This window comes from Corticium candelabrum, chromosome 10 (assembly GCF_963422355.1).
Source record: "Corticium candelabrum chromosome 10, ooCorCand1.1, whole genome shotgun sequence".
Taxonomy (NCBI): domain Eukaryota; kingdom Metazoa; phylum Porifera; class Homoscleromorpha; order Homosclerophorida; family Plakinidae; genus Corticium; species Corticium candelabrum.
In genome coordinates, this window is record NC_085094.1 from 507,269 (window position 1) to 527,359 (window position 20,091).

The following is a 20,091-nucleotide window of genomic DNA, read 5'->3' on the forward strand; positions in this document are numbered from 1 at the left end:
CTGCTCCGCACGCGCGTTACCAGAATAAATAGGCCCCGGATAATCACTTGTTGCGATGTCAGACGCCTATTCGTCAACTTTGAAGGGTTCTCTGAAGATTAAAGGAGTCAAAGATCATGCTATTAAAAAGTGAGGGATAAAAAGAGTGGTAGATGTTGTGATGTTATCACTAGACGTTTTGCCCGCTACACTTCATTTTGTTTGTTCGTATGGGTAACAGTATAGTGTAATGAGTCTCGGGTTGTAATAAACTTTCTGGTAACAATTGTCCATCATTTTCTTCGTATCTAAATTTCTAAGCGATGTAGCGACTGGCACGAGCAGTGAGCAAACGGTATGAGTGTAGAGAAACGGGACTTTGTAAAGTCTTATCTAGTCTAGTGTACAGGTGTACGCACTCAATAAAGACTGACTTTCAGCCTCTGTACGGGTACAATGTACAGTCCCTGGATGCGTGGTGGACTACTATGTCTGTCACCCTCAGGAATGTGCCACGCCCTTAGTGCAGTCCAATCACCAAGCAGTATGTGAGTTTTTTACCAGAGCAGTGGCTGCATTTCAAACCTCTAGAATTCTACAGTACCTCTTCTTAGAAAAGAACCATGGAAGAAGAAAAGTGGGCCACAATAATCTAGATTTACGTGAAATGTGTGGAAGAGGTTGGAATAGTTGCATGTGCACGTTGGCTAATTGCTATGCCAATAAGTACAATGTATCACAAAAAGGAGGTCCTTTGTACAGCTGTCACATTTGCATTTGAAGTGTTTGATTTATTGGATTTGGATATTTTATTTAAATTGGTTCAAGTGGTCCACAATATCTGCTACTTCTCATCTATCCATAGTTGTTATCCACCAACTTGGAGAAGGCCAATTCCCTTTCTCAAATCAGAAGTATAAATTACGGTACTCACTTGACCTACTCCCCAGAGTCAAAGGTCAAGTATGGGATGGGGCTTTTTTCTTCAAAGTTGACACTTAATATTTTTAATTGGTGTAATTGATTGATTAATTAACTTAAAAACCTTCAAACACGTAATCGACAGGCATTCACAATTAAAAATGTTAACATTTCTATAGGCTCAAATCTAGCAACCCATACCATTGGAATGCACTAATTAGCACTAATTTCAGCTATGAGCCATAAGAAACAGGGACTTTGTAAAGTCACGAGACTTTGGCAAGTAACTAATCAAAACATATTGGGGTAAACTGACTTCCGGTCTGCAGGCTATGTGGCTGGCTGGCTAGCTATGTATTGTTATGCTTCAGGAATATGCCATGCTTCCTGTAGAGGGGCCCAATCACAGAGCAGTATTCCTTTATGTCCTATTGTATGTAGCAACAGTTACAATGGACGAACTGCCAATCAGATGCGTGAAACATTCATGAGAATTTCTTATCAAAACAGTGTAATTCATATTTGCAATTGCCAGGTCTTTTCCGAAATAAACAACAGAACTTACCTGTCTGCAACTGCTAACACGAAATCAATTGCTTTCGTTGCTTACGTCGTTTATAGGGGAGTATAACATTGCATAACTATGAGTGAGTCTTATGTCTCGTATGTGATAACTTTGGTTACTGTTACAGTGTACTTTAACTACTATGGACTATTTACGGACACATGAAACGACAGTTGCTATGTACGAGATTTTACAAGTAGCGTATCTAGAAAAAACATCTAGTGTCTGAATTCATAATTATTTGTGACAATTCTATCATAGTGTTTTGAGGAAGCGATGGTGTAAACTCAGCTTCAATTACTAGTTAAACCCTAAAGAGGGTGTGAAAATCTAATAGCCTTGGCCAAAGTTGGGCTGGGGGCTCACTTGAGCCCTGGAGTAATAATCAAGCAAGTACAGTGTAGTACTGTACCTTTTCTTTGATTAGGGTGGACAAAACCGTTGACCTTCACAATGCCATCTGGAACTTAGGTTGTGTCCAAGCCTGGGGTTGCACCATGGTCAGTGTTCTGGCAACTACCAAGCCAGACTCCAGGTGGATGTTGGTGCTTGCTCCAGTTCTTCACCTAGTGCACAGAGGACATGACCTAATGAGAGGTGGTGGGTGTGGTGGTGGTGTTGCAGTGTGTGTGTGTGTGTGTGTGTGTGTGTGTGTGTGTGTGTGTGTGTGTGTGTGTGTGTGTGTGTGTGTGTGTGTGTGTGTGTGTGTGTGTGTGTGTCTGTGTCAGCATACTCCAGATCACCAGAAATTCAAACCTCAAGGTCTCCTGTTCCCGACAAGATCAGCATCATGAAGGTAGGCTACTTTGATGCCCATTCCTCGTGATCTGTGCTTATCCAGAGCCATGTGAATGGCCTCATGATCTGGAGTATGCTGACAATATCGGTCTTCTCTCTGACAATTGGCTTGACCTCACCACAATGCTGGATTTCCTATCAAACTGCTGTAAGAAACTGGGTCTTGCTATTAGTTGCAAAAAGACGAAAACCTTAGCAGTTCTGCCATCTGAGTGCTCACACATTCAAATTCCTGTACCCAACCACCTTGTGCCAGGAGACGAGCCTATTGAAGTGGTCTCTCATTTCCAGTGCTTGGGCAGCATTGTTCAAAATGATTGTGGATTGGACAGAGATTAATTCCAGAATCTGTAACGCCTCACATGCCTTCAGTCACTCTCTCGGATCTTGTGGTATCAACGTAAGACTAAGACCAGCACCAGGGTTCATCTTTTGAACAGCGTGATCCTTCCAACCTTGCTGTATGGTCTCAAGTGCACCGTCCCCCTTGAGCCTCACGTTCGTCATGTTGAGTCCTTTTTAATTTGTTGCCTTTGAATTATATTGGGGATCTCGGTCAGGGAGCAGAAGCGTCACACTACGAGACACAAGACAGCTAAACAGCAAAGGATTTCATCGATTCTCTTACAACATCGTCTTTTTTCTTGGACAACTCTCAAGGATGTCCACTGATCGCTTAAGCACCCAAGCAGCTTGTTGTGTCTGCTCCTGTTTGTAGCAAGCACAATGTTGGTGGATAGAAACATCGTTGGAATGATGTTGTATCTGGTGACCTCAAATAGTGTAACTTGTTGCAATGCTGGAGGGAGGAAGCTGAAGAGCGCAACTCTTAGTGCTCCATCATCATAGTGCAGAGCATATTAACAAGGAAGCAGAAGACAAAGAGAAGAGCCTCAGGGATGACAGAAAACGACACCGTGAACAACTCGTATAAACTGTGAGTCTTCTGCACTGTAACCACCCTGGCTGCTCATTTCAGGCATTTTTAAGTTAAAAGGCAGGTTTGATTAGTCACCGTGGTCATTCAACCGCCTTAAGTATTCCATGTCAGTGTTGTCATCAGGCCTTGAAACAACAAGGCCTTTATAATCACCAGCGTTTTTGTCCAGACAGAGCTCGAGCAGTGTAGACTTGATGTTTTCGGCTTGCATCTCCTGTACCCTCGTGGTAATCATGGAGCACAAGCAGCAAGTGGATGGTGTGTGTGTGTGTGTGTTTCCATTTCCATTTTACTGTTTGTAAATCTCATTTATGTATTCATCTTATAAGACATAAAACGTATAGAACTGTCTAGTTATCATACTGATCACTGCATATGCACTATGTTGATAGGAAGAAGAAAAAGAGCAAACTGAAGCTAAAGGATGAGGCAGTACAGTCAGAAGTGAGTCAGATGATGAAACCTGCTGCTAAACCAATTGACAGAAGGACACCAGCCCAGAAAGTATTTGACAAAGCAAAAGAACAGAGGCAGGCAGAGAAAGTGATGAAGAAAGTGGAGAAGAGTCACAGAGAACGAGTGAGGGAGTTCAACCAGCATCTAGACAAACTGACAGAACATTTTGACATCCAAAAAGTTAGTTGGACAAAATGACTGATGAAGGTTTACTGGTACTGTACAACCAATTGCATGAAAATGAAGAATATCTAGCGTATATGAGATTTTGTGTATCTGAAATGTAGTTTTCTTTGTAGTACTATATGATAAACAGTAAAGCAACACATGCAGCAAACTGACCAACCAGCCAAATGAAAGAACTAGTACCAAAAGTAGAGATCAACCTGCAAGTACAACCAATAAACAATTCCACATGCCATGCACAGTTAACTATCTGATTCATGTTGTCCGCAGCTGATAGTCTACACAAAAATGAGCTCAAATCGTATTTATTTGTCAACTTGGTAGATCTGTAGTATTACCTCCATTTTGGGTAATGTATCGCACCCACGGTAGTGATTGATACCCAAGCTTTTCAATGATCTTCAGGTATCTCACCTGGATCCCAGACACAGTGAAGTACGGAATCTCAAACTTTACAGATATAGGAGGACGACCCTCGCTGTCTTCTGTTATGAGAAGAAAACTATGTCAAGTACTATGGTATCAGCAGTCATATGCAGGCATTGTTGCATTTTCTGGTTTGTCGTACACGTACCTGCTTCAACACTTGGAAGGCCAAAGTGAGCTCTTAGAAGAAATTCCCTTCCTCCCTGTCCACATCAATAAATGCTAAGCATAACTAAAATGAGCATCAGTATACTATTGCTCATTACTGGAAATGACTTGATCAACCAGAGTACTGCTGACTTCTCAGGAGCATACTTTACTGTTCCAGTTGATGTCTATAATGAACAACACACCTGATGCAGTAAAACAACATAAATCTACAGCCATTAGTTAATACCTTGAATCGAGGTGTGTCTGCATCACTTGGAACAGGTATGGTTATCTCTACATTGTTGGCAGTGGAACGCCTCTTGAACTGACTCTTAGCCTGATCAACCAAAACATGACTAAGATTACTGTGTCCCTTCAGTTCAAATTCAAGCTCCGGTGCTTCAATTAAATGCTAAAATTGGAGAAGCTATTCTATATAATAATTGAAAGATATGAAGCAGATGGATGGCATTGATTCATTTACTATATAAGCTTCTGCCTAGGCACAAACTTTGAGCTTTCACTACACTACTAAAATTTTGGAGTGTGGTAACTGACTTCACTTGTTAAGCGCTGTCAATTACTAATCTAGAACCAGCGAGCATTCTTGCAGTCTTGTCATCAATAAGGCACCTGTTGAACATAATAGTAATACTGCTCCTATGAGTGATACTATGACAGTGTGGGTCTTCTATTCCACTAGGGTCCTTCATTAAAAACCTCTCAGACTACGTTGCAAAACGGTTTGAATTGAAAACCTCTCAAACTGTAAGTTGCAAAGTGGTTTGAATTGAAGCCCCAGAGCTGGAATTCCAGTGGGTGTTGTATCTGAATGAATAATATTTGTCTCTGTTACTCTAAGGGGCTGTCCGTAAATAGAGATAGTTTTTCACTCCGTAAACTTTACGTTTGTGGGTGGTGGGTCTCTGAAGTTTTCAAAGTAAAAAATATTGATGACGCCTCTTGACACACTTTGTATTGAGTGTACAGACTTGCGTCCACTTAAGAAACTCCTACTGATAGACACGGTTTGCGCATATAGCTAACCACGTGTCGAGAAAATGGCTGTACAGCCGACGCTGTTTGGGGCTCCACTTGGCAAGGGAGGCTTCTTTAGAGGGTTGGCCGATCCTGATAAAGACGCTGGATATTATGCAGTTATTGAAGCGCTTTGGACACTGCATAAATCTAGTGACAGGACTTCATTTTTGCAGAAGTGGACTGTAACTTATTCAAAGGACGAGAGCTCAGCTGCTGCAGAGAGCTGATCGCATGCAATCAAGAGAGAAAATGACGAATGACAGCAGTCGGTTTACGAAGACTGGGAAGGAACGAAGCGAAAACACAGTTGTAGCAGATGCTGAAAGTCCAAATGAAGTATACTGGTACATGTGTCTTCAATATTTTATGTAGCACAGAGCAGGAGGGTGGGTGGTGGGTCTGGGGAACTTTGGAAATTTACGGAGTAAAAAAACTATCATTATTTACAGACAGCCCCTAAGGGTGTGCAACCGGTTGAGACGGTAGAGTTCTCGTGCATTTCTTTATCTCCACTAAGTTGTAGAGATCCACAGGCTCCATCAGTGAAATGTTGGTTAAGCTGTTAGAGTTCGGTGGAGGTAGGCTATTGCAAGGCAGAAGTATGATTTTTCAGCAGCTTGACCCTAATCCTAACCGTTACTCTAACTTTAACCCTAAGATTCCAACTAGTGCCCGTCTGTGCAACAATGCCTCCAACTGGGTTGGGTGCCCAATAAATCGTAGTTGTTGAATAAAGCATCATCAAAACATCTGCTTCAGCCATAACAACAGCAAAAGGGATTCTAAAGAATAGGAGGAGAGATCACGTTCTTCGTGTGCATATTATCCATCTTGAGCTACAGATATGTGTGCATGCTCATTTCCAATCTTGTGTTTCTTTCACTGCCTTCCACTGAGATTACTTCCACTCAACCAGAGTCCCTCTACCTCTAGTGGAGGGCAAGAAACGCACTCTAAATGAATCTCATTCACATTAACACTTGCAAAACACTTAAAGGAACATTTCGGCCACATGTGCTAGTAAATTGCGACCTGCATACACTTTTGATTGTTGGTTACCAACAATCAAATTGAGATATTTGACGCATTTGCAGAACGAGATATGCTTACATATGCTTTTAACTGATTAAATGATACATTCTATCGTGCACATTTGTAACTTTCGAACGGGAGTCCAACTTCTAGTTATAGCTACCCTTTATCGCAGTTTGCATAGCGTCCTGTTTGGTCCAGTAGCTGAAACACTATGCACAACTTACTCATACTTATCAGGCGGGCAATGCTTTTTAGGGTGACACTGAAGAGGGGTTTCTCGCCATCACGTGTAACATCATGTGACATCCGACAGCATGTCTGTGATTCCGTGGAAGCGCAGTGGACACCGAAACAGATCAGGACACCGATACCGCTTGCCTCCTTATCCTTTTATTAGTGTTCATGTGTGACAAACCACGTATGAACAGCTGTTTTTATCACACACCAAAGGGGGCCATGTCGCAAAAACTGGACTCAACTGTAACTTTGTGTTGCAGATCTTGTCACTTCCATCAATGCAGCTATTGCTTTTCCCCGCAAATGTACGTTAGCTCGCATCTCTGAAATGTTGCGTTAACACAAATCTCCGAAATGTCTCTTTAAGAAAATTTGCCTGTACATCCTAGCAATGCACCTTGTTTCAATTCTAGACAATCAAGTACATGTAATCCACCAGAACGAGATCAAAATATGGACTCTGCAATAAACCTGTATATAGAGTTAAACACATCCAGCCAGTATTCATTGGCAACAAAATTGCTTTGGAAATGTAAGAGAGACAAAAGCAACATTGAGCTCTTTATTCTACCGCCTAGGAAACATAACCAACTGTTTAGTTGGCATGCAATTCTGCTTACTTGGACAGCACACCCCGGCACCAGATCAGTCTACAATATCAAAGTTCCTGCCTTGGACATGAAAAGCCAAGTATGGTGACATCACTCATGTGACCATACACACACGTACGCATGGAGCTCCAATTATGGCACTGTACATTTCATAGACTTCACTTTAAAACACAACACTTCAAACACCTCTTACACAACAAAGAATTGCACGATCATCCCAATTCACTTCAACTTTGTCAAAATGGGGTTTCAAAAGCTCATGACACCTACTATGTAATCACTGGAAGTCGCATTGGTATGTAGCAATTAGTTTGTGTTCAGTTCTTCTGTAAGAACGGGTATCGGTATCAACCGTTTATGCTACAAAGCTGATTTCTATACCAAACCTCTGCGCTTGCAACGAAGCAGGTCCATGAATACTCAAATTTGTCATTGCAGTGCATGGTCCCCTCTCAAGGGACTAACCCCTGTGTAAAATTTCCCGATGATGCAAACACTACACCATCCAGTTCATTCAAACACACGCCCACACCAGTCCTGTCTACACTGTACATGTCGTCGCCCTCCTCAACTTCGAGTGATCGAAGACTGTACGCTGATCGAAGCCGCTCTTCTAAATTCTGATTGTGTTTGCACTGAACCTACATGTTTCGTGTACCGAGAGCTACATGGGGAACGAGTGTGTCGATTCTAGCCTCAATGTCCACCTTGCAAATTGCATCCTGTACATCTGCTCACATACACCGTTACCACTGTGCATATCTACTCTCATGTAGAAAAAATAATGCAAACAAGTATAAAAACATTTTGAAAAAATAAGAAAGATGTACGGTTGCTGTACAAAAGAGAATAGAACAAGGCTATGTAAGGGTGTGCTGTGGCATCTTTCGTTTACAGACTGACTGAGCAATACATCATCTCTACATTGCACCATTTCTAACTAGAGACACTATAATATGTGTTTTATAATTTACTAATTAGAAAGTGGTGCAATGTGCAATGTAGGGATGATGTATTGTTCAGTCAGTCTGTATACAAAAGATGTCACAGGACACTTTTACATGGCCTTGTTTCTATTCTTTTTCGTACGGCAACCCTATATCTTTCTCATTTTTTCAAAATGTTTTTATAGTTGTTTTGAAACTATAAATACTCAATCAAGCATTCTGGTAAGTTCATCTTGTCAGTATGAAATAAATAAAACAGCTAAGCAAGTTTACCATTTACATTTCCAAACACATCAAGAAATGAAAGAATATCTGTAATTATAAAAAACTAGCACAATTACGAAAGGCATCACAAAAGCTCATGCATAGAAACTTGAAATAACAGTAGTCCTGTAAAATAACAATTTCTACTCAACAAAAAATCGGTTGCACTTCAGTGAGCAATAACCTTGTCAACAAAATATCAAAAAACAAAAGCATTTACTCTACCACACACATCCACTACTTGAAGTACTTATCACATGGTGTAGAGATTAGCCTAGGTATGGAGCATTGTATTACATGTGTACTTTGTACTACAGTTACATATGCATTCTCCTATGCACTGGCACATGATAATCCAGACAGGCTTGAGAATTGAGTGTTTATACGAGGAGTTTCTTGCCAACGTGCTTACTCTCGGAGTCCCAAGACCTGATATGCGCTGGAAAAACGTCCGGTCTAAGAAGGTCTTTGAGGTCCAGATTAGGGAGGTTTGAGTGTACCTGAACTCTATTCTTTTCAGAAAACAATGCTGAAAAAATTAGTGTTTCTTTCAAGCAGATTTGATTCATCGACCACCATCAACGCTATTGCACAGTTCGGGCCAGTCACAAAGCAGTATTTGCGATTGATTGTACATGGCAACCAGAAACAATAGATGAAGTGCCATCAACTAGGCAAAACAATCACGAAAGAGTTTATCATCAGAACTGTGTAATTCGATCATGTTTGCCATTGTCAGGTCTAGTATGAAATTGTTTGCGATCTACGTCTCACACAGGAGCAAAAATGCGTACACATAACAATTTACACGGGAACCCAACATTTACGCATTTCTCTTATGTGATAATCTTTGGCTTTCTTGACTACTAAACCAAGTTCTATTCTGACTGCCATTGCATATGCACACAATAATGCAAACTATTTATGTAATAAATGAAAAATAAAGTAGGAATGGTTGTGTACTTTAAGTTGGTGCTTGAAGAAATAGAGGTCGAAACTTCACAGACAAGTATAGGTTATCGCCCGCGTTCCAGAGAAATATCATATTTATTGTCCGAGCGCTGGTTATTGCACAAGCCATAGGCGAGTGCAACAATTATGGGAGCGGGCAATAACTGGAAAGTGTGCAGTAACTGCGGAATGTGTGCAATAACTGCGGAATGTGTGCAATAACTAAACTACATGGGCAGTTGACTGAATACAAGTATTATTGCACCGTCTACGAGAACACTCATTGGGTAGGGGCCACATGCCGGTAACTAAGTACTCATACATTACAGCTGAAACCAATCTCCCATAATTAAATCCCTACTTCACTCCTATCCAAGCAGCCACCTTCAAAGCAAACATGAGTGAAGTAGGGTTTTAGTTGTGAGAGATTGGTTTCAGATGTAAAGTATGAGTACTTGTCTGCAAAAGTTCGACCCTATTTCTTCAAGCACTAGCTTAAAGTATGCAACCATACCTACTGTTTTTCATTTATTACATAAATATTTTTGTATTCTTGTTCATGTCCTTTTTATAGAAACATTGTTACAACTCATAGGACATTTGAGAATTGCTGAGACTGCTACGTTAATGCTGCCACTCTAATACTATATACAGAAATAAAGGTTCATATTACCAGGCAATGCTAACATTAATGATAGTATACGAGTTAATTTGATTATGATATGGTAATCGGCATGTGCGTTCCAGTCCCATGCAAGCACGCTCGTATCCGCACTTTCTCTTCTACTAGTTAGAAAGAACGATCTCTATCACACGCACGTGCACATTTTCTGCAAAGATCTTGTGAAGAACGGGATATCCTGTTTGCGGGCCCATGCAGAGAACAGCGAAAATCCAACAAAACTGTCAACAAGTTGATCGGCACTCAGATCATCTCACGACTAAATCGACAGGCATTTTCAAGGAATAAGCAAAGAATGGCAAAGCAAAGATCCTAGCTGTCAGTGACACGAAAATCCCGTCAGTCAAACGAAGACAGCGAGGGAAGCAAAGATCCTGCCAGTCTCCATGCATGTGCACACAGACGACAAAAATGATTCCAATACACTGGCAAGTCGATCGACACTCAAATCTTGTGAGCAGGGCTACATCGGGGAGTGTTTTAAGTACAGTACACCCTCGATTCTCCAGACCTCAATTATCCGGATTTTCGACTCCCCCCTCCCCCCGACTTTTTGCGTTACCGGATAAAAGAGCTATAATACATTTCACTTCGTATACTAATATGCTGTAGGTACAGCCTCTCACAAATGAGCAAATAGTACATAACTGAGAACATAATAATCTACTAAATAGGCAGCTGTTGATGACTCTTCTAGTGACATGAATGTACAGTAAGTGTGGAAACAGAGTGTGGTCTTGTACTGTAAAGTGGAAGAAATTAGTTGATATTTATCAACTTTTGATAATCCAGACACTCGATTATCCGGACTTCTAACTTGTCTCCGGAGAAGTCTGGATAATCGAGGGTGTACTGTACCTATAATAACACGTTCAGAATGAATGGAGAAGCAAAGATCCTATGAGTGTCTTTGAGAACAGCGAAGATCCCACGAAACTGGCAAGTTGGCAAGTGCATGCACATAAGCGAATGTATGTCACATGCAAAGAAAGAAGTGGCAAACGGCGTAGTCAAATTTCACAGTAAAAACGTCGTCCCAACATGCTAGCGTCAAAGCAATAGTCAAAAATCATGCCACCTGCACAGCCACATAAAATTTTGGCATTTTATTTCAGAGCTATGCTATCCCAAGGAAAGATTAAATTAATATTAACTACCTGTGCCATCCCTACTTAGGGAGTACTAGCGCACTCCCCGATACACTAAATTACACACACAGAAGAAAGAACAATGTAAGGCACTAAAAATTTAGTCTCGCGTAGCCAGACCCTTTCCCGCCATGTCATACTTCAGGGCAAAAAAGGGTCTGATGAACAAACAGTCTTTGATGTCGCGGTGTTGCCGCATAGCCAGAAATTGGCTATCTAAATACTGAATTTGGTTTCTTAAACCAGGGCTTGAAAAATCGGTCGAACTAGTTGTCATCATTTGACGAGTTTCCAAAATTTTTAGGTTGTCAAGATTTTTAGTCTAGGACATCATGTTGATATCAATCATGGTGTTTAGTGGTATGCTGCCATTTTGTACAACCTTCTAGAATTCAGTGCAGTGCAAGCATACAGCACAGTATTCCCACAATGGCATGCAACCAACACACACATTACCGCTGAGCCAATGGATACGACGTGCTAGATTTTACAGAGCTAGACATCTTCACGGAGCAAGGAAGACAATAGTGATAGCTAATTGAATTAGTGATTAAATGCATACCACCTCTCTTTATCAAAACAAGGCAGGTTTCAACCAGACTTCCAAATATCACATTGCAGAATTTGTCCGTTTCTTGCTACTAAAATCAGATTTACCTATTTCGACCAACTGGATTTACCATTGTCTCCACTGCTCCCTGGTCACAAACTCAAGCCTTTACTTTGTCGGAATCCTGAGATGGCTCCTGCATGCCCAGTTTCATTATCCGAGATATGAGCAGTTTGTCAACATGGCGCGTTGCTGGCAGTACATACTACGCGTGCATGTCATTGTACGACAACTGTCTGAATGTGAGCATCAAAGTGGCGCATGTTTCAGTACAGTACAGTTATCCGCCTGCATACCGAGAAATCCATTAATATTATAAACTGGCATAACGTTGGTCTGCTCTAGTCGTCATTAGACGACCTAGAATAGAACGTTAGTCGTCAGTTGCAAAATTTAACTCGTCAAATGATGACTTGATGACCTATTTTTCGAGCCCTGTTAAACGTTTCACTAAAGACCAGATTGGTATGCACGCAATGCAACCCTATCTCAATTATCTTCTCTTCTTTCCTACAGAACAACTCGAACGCAACAGCTACAGTCGTTACTGTTTGTGAAATCTGCATGTCTACATCGGCAAATGCGAAGGGGGGACCATTGACGTCGACAGGCTTCGTCATGATCAACATCTAACGTTGCATTGTGCACTCGTGTCACCAAGCTCTTTCAGATATGGCTCACTAACTATGGACTGTGTGTGCGGTTGCTTTGGACAAACAGAATCGCATACTGTACGTTTGCATCCAATCTCCATTATGAAAAGAGCGCACAACGCTAGTGCTACATCAGACGTTGATCATGACAAAGAATGTCACCGTCAAGGTCCCCCCCGAGTTTGCTGCTGTAGACATGCAGACTTCACAAACAGCAACGACTCTAGCTGTAGCTTTCGAGTTGTTCTCTACGAAACAAGAGAAGCTAATTGAGACGGGTTACACTGCGTGCATATCAATCTGGTCTTTACTGAAGCATTGAAGATAGCCAATTTCTGGCTATGCGACAACACAGCGACATTAAAGGCTGTTCACCAGACCCTTTTTCGCCCAGAAGTATGATGCCGCAGGAAAGGGTCTAGCTACACAAGACTATAAACAATTAGGATCCATATTCGTGCAACGTGCGTTACCATGGTGTACCGTATTTCTTTGATTAAAGGAGAACTCTCACCAAAATCAACTATCTCTCAGATGAAAGCCGTCACTTCATGACACAACTCTTTGCAACCGTTTACTGCAGAAGTTTACCGTAACAAAGAAATAAAGCATTGAAATTACCTGCATAGGCGTGTTTAGTACCCGTATGTGGCGTATGCGTACCTCTGATTGTTGGTTAGCAAGGAAGACCGATATCTGTGCACATTTCAAGGTAAGGATTGTGAGACATATGGTGTCAAGCTGTGATTTATTAACTAAAGCAAACGGGGACCCCAAAGTTATCACACAAGTACCAACTGTGGCAATACAACCTCAGAAGAAGATCCTTCTTGGATTAGCTCATAGATCATGTCTCGCTGAATTTTGAGTGCGTTAGGAGCACTTGGTATGGTTAAACCTAAAGTAGTTGCTTCGAGAGAGTAAGACTCTGTGTACATACGGGGAATCGTCTGAACAACTCTCGTTACCGATTCTCTGCTTCTGTGGCTGTCTGGCCCGTAGGTTTCCTGCAGGAAGATACCAGGCCTTGTATCTTTCTTTTAACATGTTTTGGTATTTGGTGAGAGTTCTCCTTTAAATGCCACCCTCGATTAAACGCCGCAGCTGAGAGTACAAATAAAATATAAATGCCGCCCTTGAACAAATGCCACACTTTAATGAATTCCAATATATCTAGCTCAAAGTTTGAAGAAAAAATCATATGCCTTCTTTGAAGGTATGCGTGAGGCAAACTTTTCGTTTCTTAGATTACCCAGATACTGTTTCGCTGCATAACGGTCTCGAGGTGTGAAAAATGCACACCAGTATGGTAAGTGTTGTTCTCTTGGAAAGAAGTCAAATCTACAACATGTACACATACATACTCCTAAAGCACAAACAGAGAGCATTTAATAAATAAACACTGCCCTCGAATAAACACCCCCTCGTATAAATGCTGCAGTTGGAACCCTAGCTATAAAATAGACGCCATGGCATTTAATCGAAGTACAGTTTACTGTCACGTGACCGTTAAACCTCTAAACCACTTGAGTAAACTACCTCTGAATCATGTTTTAAGGTAATGAAAGCTGTTTAACTTTACATTTAAACAGGTTTAATTAATTAATGCTAATGGTAATGCACTAAATCTTAAACAACTCTAAACATGTGCAGGCTCTAATTGAGACACGCCCTTGGTGGTGCTTTCGCACCCCTAAAACTTACCAAACTAGACTTTTTTGAAAATTTGAAAAAAGAAATAGATGTACGAATTATATAAAAAGTAATAGAAACAAGATCTATAGATCATATGAACTAAAGCCAGACATCATTATTGAAATTGGTTCATATTATCTATAGATATTGTTTCTATTACTTTTTATACAATCGCTACATCTATTGTTTTCAGAGAAAAAGTATTTTTAAAATTCTAGTGTCAACACACCTTGATCATGAACTCAACTCTGCTGTGCGAATGTCTCTCAATAACTGACTCAATCCAAATAAGAGGCTTCACCTACATAAGAACATGCTATAAACATTTTCAACACATCACAGCATCTCACTGACATGAGTACTAAGACGGTAAGACATTAACTCAAATTCTCCATCTGGTGGAATGAAAGATATAGTCCTGTCATTCTCAAAACGAGACAGTCTAACACACTGATGAAATTTAACATCTTCCAGCTCTACAGTTTTCGCTTTTGACCCTACATCAACAACAGGCAATAAGATAGAGTCAAATCCAATATTCTACTTACTTACGTCCTGTGGACTCGAACAAGACTTTGTCATTAAGTCCAAGACGAAGTTCTGGCATTCCAGTGAGGTACACTTTCATTTTCACAGCACCAACTATCTCACTGCGTAGCACTGTACCCTGAGCACTCACCTACAACAACATCTACATGTATCACATGTCACATTCATTGTAATGTAAATTCTCCACTAAAATTTACAACCACATTACTCACATAATACTGTATCAAACAAACATGAACTCCAGTATCAAATAAACATGAACTCCAGTGTGCTTTAATACACCAACCTTGTGCATGCCATAAATGGACTGCAGCAATACATCTACAATAATTACAAATTTTCCAAATAATTCTGATTAAAATGATTATCAGATTCTCAAACGGTTTGCATTAGCAACTGTTTGCACTTGCAAAATGCACTAAACATTTAAGTACGGTGATTTTGCCAAATGGTCCAATGTGGCATATCTGCAACAAGTTTGAAACATTTGTGCAGCCATATCTCATAGTAGTCCTACTTTGTGTGTGTAACAAACTCCATTGCCCTTATCAGTAAAGGCAGTAATGCTAGTGTAGTGACCAAATGCCATCTAGCTAACGAGGTGTACACCGTTAATTAATGGTGCAGTGTACATGATGAAAATCAAATAATAATCCATCTGTGCAAGTACATGTGCACAAATTAATTGGTCTAAAAATGAAAATAAATCCACATATCTCTACACATAAGCACCGCTTCAAAAGTTGAAAACATTGAGACACTAAACACCTTGATAGTTATCATTTAGTCTTACTTCACAGCAATCAAATAAACACTAATCAACTTACCAGAAGGTTGACCGACTCAACTACATCAAGAAAGACTTCATTCTTTCTGTACTTGATTTTGTCTCCTCGCCATGACACAGCGTTTGTTACAGCTGGTGGTGGGCGTGGAGCAACTTCCAGTTTATGACCTTCTTGAGTAATGTACTGACGTAAAATCTTGCTCTCTGTTGTCTGAGGATATCCAAAATCCATCAACTCATCAAGCAACTCATAGATAACGACAAAGTTATCTCTAATACTCTCCTCTTCCAGTTCTTTAAAGTATTCTGTAAAGACCTAATAAGACAAGGCAACGACAATTAGAGCTGATCAATTTTACAATTAGAAGACAGTGACATACTTGAACAAGCTTATGCAAAAAAGAGAAAATGAGTGTCACATTTGCATTCTTAATGGTTGTTGCAACAACTACACACACAAAACACTCAATTATACCCAATATACTTAAAATTATACTCGATCATCTCTGTCAAATCAGTTACTACCACTACCTTAACAATAACAAACTAAAGTGAGTTCTCGGTCAACCAAGTACAAGATTACCTCACTACAGCAAACCTGTGAAACAAGCATGTAAACAGCCTACTCGCTTATCGGATAACACTAAAATTTATGTTAGTACTAATGTTGCAAAATTCCATGTGTGTATGTAATCTGACATAGCTCAGGGTACACACAAATTCATCCCTACATTGTCTTGAGTTATGAGCACTTCACACAAATAACTTTTAAGATCACGCCAGAGTGACAAAGTAAACAACAGACAGATAAGAAACTTTCAACAGCTTGTGCAAGCAACGAAAATAACAGTTCACTAAGTCTCCATGGTTTCATCTCAAAAGAGTATGTGATTAATATCAATTATCAATTATCTTATTGAATTCAAGAAACCATATGTAGCAACTCTATTACAGGTGATCAAGTTCCTACAGCTTATTTTTCTATTCCTGATCAATGACCAGCAAGATACAGCTCTTTAAAATTGAAGTTAATTAAAGAAACATGGTCACGATTATGCGCAAGTTAGATCTAGAACAGAGGATACATGGCGTTTCCAAGGGATGAAACAATGCTGTCAAGCAAATCTGATGATGGAAAAGCCAAAGAGGTTCTATCTGAGCCAGTATTAGTAGATTGCCACATATACAGGATTTTGTTTTCTATATACGAGATGATAGGTTTATGGGCTTTGTATGGGCAATCAGCCGGCTCTTGAGAGTTCTTTAGACAAGATACACTCTAATTTTGTGTGATGCTGTGTTCTAGCTTGCAGCTCTAGAGTGTGCAGAAACTGTATATCCAAATATGTGCTTTAGTTCGAATCTCTACAGGGTCGTCCAGGCCATTTCCATGCATTGACATGGCTTCTAGTGGAGGAATCGTGCTTCAATGACAACAGAAGCATGCACGGCAGATGTCCTGTCACGAGTTCTAATCAAAAACACAAAAAGGATCCAGAAATGCTCACTGATATGATGTGGAAGTGTCCATAAGCTGATTACCTATTTCAAACGTGCTTTTGATTAAAGCTTTATACGTATTTAGAAGGAACATGAATTCGACATGCGGAATTTCAAGATGAGAGCGTCCACACTGCAGTCCGAGGGCAATCGCGACCCTGTTCTTTTAGTGGAAAAGGTCCTTCAACTGAAATCCTACCATAAAACCTATAAATATCAGTGACACATTTCGCCATGACACACAAAACCCAAACAAGCAGAGGAAATAACATTTCATGTGTGCATTCGAAATGCATGCAAGCATATGGCTTGGTACATTATAACGTACATACCGTTTCAACAATACAATTACACAAACAAAATAACTGTAAGTCCAATTAAGAGGACAAAGTTTCTCGCCCCTTCACCCTCTGGGGAAACCCTGAGTATCGCATCAGAAATGTCAGTTTCACACAAAGCCAGACTAAAGTGAAGCAATAAAATACCACAATATGTCTTGGCTCTTCCAGTAACTGGGTAGTAGACAATTAGCCTTATAGCACTACGTAAAACAACAAAAAAAGCAAACAAGAAAAAGAAGAGAAAAACAAAATGACCATTTTCTCATTTCATAAAACAAGTTCACAACACTGAATTAATCAATTTCTAAAGGTCTGGATATCTAACCAAACCTTAAACAACAACAACACATTCATCAAATGACAGGATGTTGATGACTTGCAAATAACCCTAAGGCCATGTTTTCACTTGTGCCTAATCCGATTTAACAAGTGGATTAAGCTAAATTGGTTTCAGAAATTGACCTGTTTCCGCCTGCACTAAACCAGCTATATTTTAAACCTAAACGATTTCTTAGACCTACTTCAAAGTAGGTTTAGCAAAGTGGTTTAGGTTTAATTAACTGTCACGTCACAGTCCAACAGACTCATCAAGTTGGCCTTTATGCTGATGATACTTGTCTATATACCTCTAGAAAAACGTTTCAAAGTGTTATTGCTACACTCCAGCTTGACTTGAATCGTCTCTCCAACTGGTTCACAAACAACTTGATGAGTCTTAACTGTAAGAAACGGAGTTAGTTCTATTCAACAAGTTTAGGAACAAACAACAATCTATGCCCAGTAAACTATCGACAGGAGGCCATACAATACAGCCTGTTGGACAGGCCAAATATCTTGGCATTATATTCGACTGCAATTTAACCTGGCGTCCTCAACTTGATGCAGTTGCAAAGAAAGTGTCTAGGAAAATTGGTATTCTACGACGCATCGGTAGGAACCTTAACACAGCTGCCAGGTCTGCGTTTGTTCGTTCAGTCATGTTCCCTGACCTTGACTACTGTGCACCGGTGTGGAGCATTGGGACAAACTCTTGCTGACCGCCTCTCTCGACTTGAAAAGAGGGCAGTTCGTGCTGTAGCTGGTCTCTCTTTTCGTGAACCAATGGGGAACCTAACTCTCCTCTACTCTCGACACAACCTCTTGCCTATACAGGTGCGTCGTGGCATTCAATTGGCCAGTCTTGTTCATCGCTGTCTTTACGGATCAGCCCCTAAAGATGTGAGCGTGCGCTTCAACTCTGTTAACGCCTCTAACCGAGTGATTACGAGACTCACAAGATCAGGACTAATAATTTCAGCAGCCAGAACTTCAGCTCTCCAAAGGACCTCGTTCTACCGTGGGCAGATACTCTGGAACTCACTGCCGGCCCAAATTCGGTCGATGTCAAAAATATCTTTATTTAAATCTCTGGTAGAAGAACATCTTCTACGGACATTGTCGCTGTAGAATTGATACTTGTAAATTGTATTGTCTATTTATTGTAAATATCTATGTCTGCTGTTTTATGGGGGAGTTGTTTTTACTTTTTTACATTTGCACGGTGCCTGGAAGACCGACTCTAGTAGTTGAAGGTTATTCCGTGGATAAATAAAGCTTCTTCATCATCATCATCATCATCATCATCATCATCATCATCATCATCATCATCATCATCATCATCAGTAGCGCGCTTGTTTAGATGGCTTCTGACAACTGTTTTGATGATATTGAATATTTTGCTGGGATAGGGGTCGTTAACTAAGCGAAAAAAATCAGCAGCTACAAAGAGAGAGAAGACATTGTCATTGGTCATCGTCATGCAAATTCCTACTAGCAGATGCTGAATCATTTACAACCAAGAGTTGCTCTGACTCGGCGACAGAACAACCCAATACTTCAAAATAACGCACTCCTAGAAGATTTGTTTTGCACATCTCGGATGTGCAAGTTCCTAGTGGGAACAGTCACTTTCTTGGTTTTAAACGCGCTTAAGCTAGGTAAACTAGATTAATTAAGGTGCAACTAAAGTAGAAACAAAGCCTAAGGTAGCGTCCCTGAATGCAGCTGAACCCTGTCACTGACTGCAAAAAAACTACTGTAGTCGTGATGAACGTAATAGCATGTTTAATGTACTTGTACAACAAGTTACAAGACATTGCATGATCGAGCTCACAGTCCACAACCGATTTCGGCACACAGCTCTAGTTATGAAGTCATGAGGGAGATTGTGTATTCACATCCAATCACTAATATACTGTAAGCAAACGACGTACTGTAGAGGTTGTTATATTTGATGTACACGAAGGTGACTTTTTCAGTGACGAGAATCGGTGACGTTACGCCTTCATCCTCACGGTCCATTACAAGAGGAAGAAATTTATCAATAACATCCATATCGGCATCACCGCGGTAATTCCTTGAGATGAGAACCTGCAATAAATATTGAGGATCAGTTATTCACCTAGGAGAGCTAAAACTAACGTGAACCCTCGAAAGGAGCACCACTGTAGAATACCTTTCCTTTCAAATCCAGAACAAAAACTGCAGAAGCGGGCATTGTTGCTACTTACCTACGATGTACAGAGAATATTAGAATAGAATAGCAACGCAAACCTGGTAAAAATCCCGGATTGACACATC

General features: G+C 40.4%; 2 protein-coding genes across 2 annotated transcripts; one reads left to right on the forward strand and one right to left on the reverse strand.

Moving 5' to 3' along the window:
* The first annotated feature begins 26 nt into the window (after window positions 1-26).
* LOC134185447 (protein FAM32A-like) lies at window positions 27-4,054 on the forward strand. Its single transcript, XM_062653233.1, has 2 exons — window positions 27-129; window positions 3,596-4,054. Exons 1-2 carry the CDS (start codon window positions 56-58, stop codon window positions 3,855-3,857), a joined length of 336 nt encoding a protein of 111 aa, XP_062509217.1. The 5' UTR covers window positions 27-55; the 3' UTR covers window positions 3,858-4,054.
* On the reverse strand, window positions 3,942-20,081 carry LOC134185446 (AP-1 complex subunit mu-1-like). Its single transcript, XM_062653232.1, has 12 exons — window positions 19,967-20,081; window positions 19,725-19,881; window positions 16,012-16,079; window positions 15,672-15,947; window positions 14,848-14,974; window positions 14,650-14,792; window positions 14,525-14,596; window positions 4,669-4,758; window positions 4,538-4,606; window positions 4,420-4,474; window positions 4,184-4,330; window positions 3,942-4,123 (listed from the first exon to the last, which is right to left on the reverse strand). Exons 1-12 carry the CDS (start codon window positions 20,006-20,008, stop codon window positions 4,101-4,103), a joined length of 1,269 nt encoding a protein of 422 aa, XP_062509216.1. The 5' UTR covers window positions 20,009-20,081; the 3' UTR covers window positions 3,942-4,100.
* Between the last annotated feature and the right edge of the window lie 10 nt (window positions 20,082-20,091).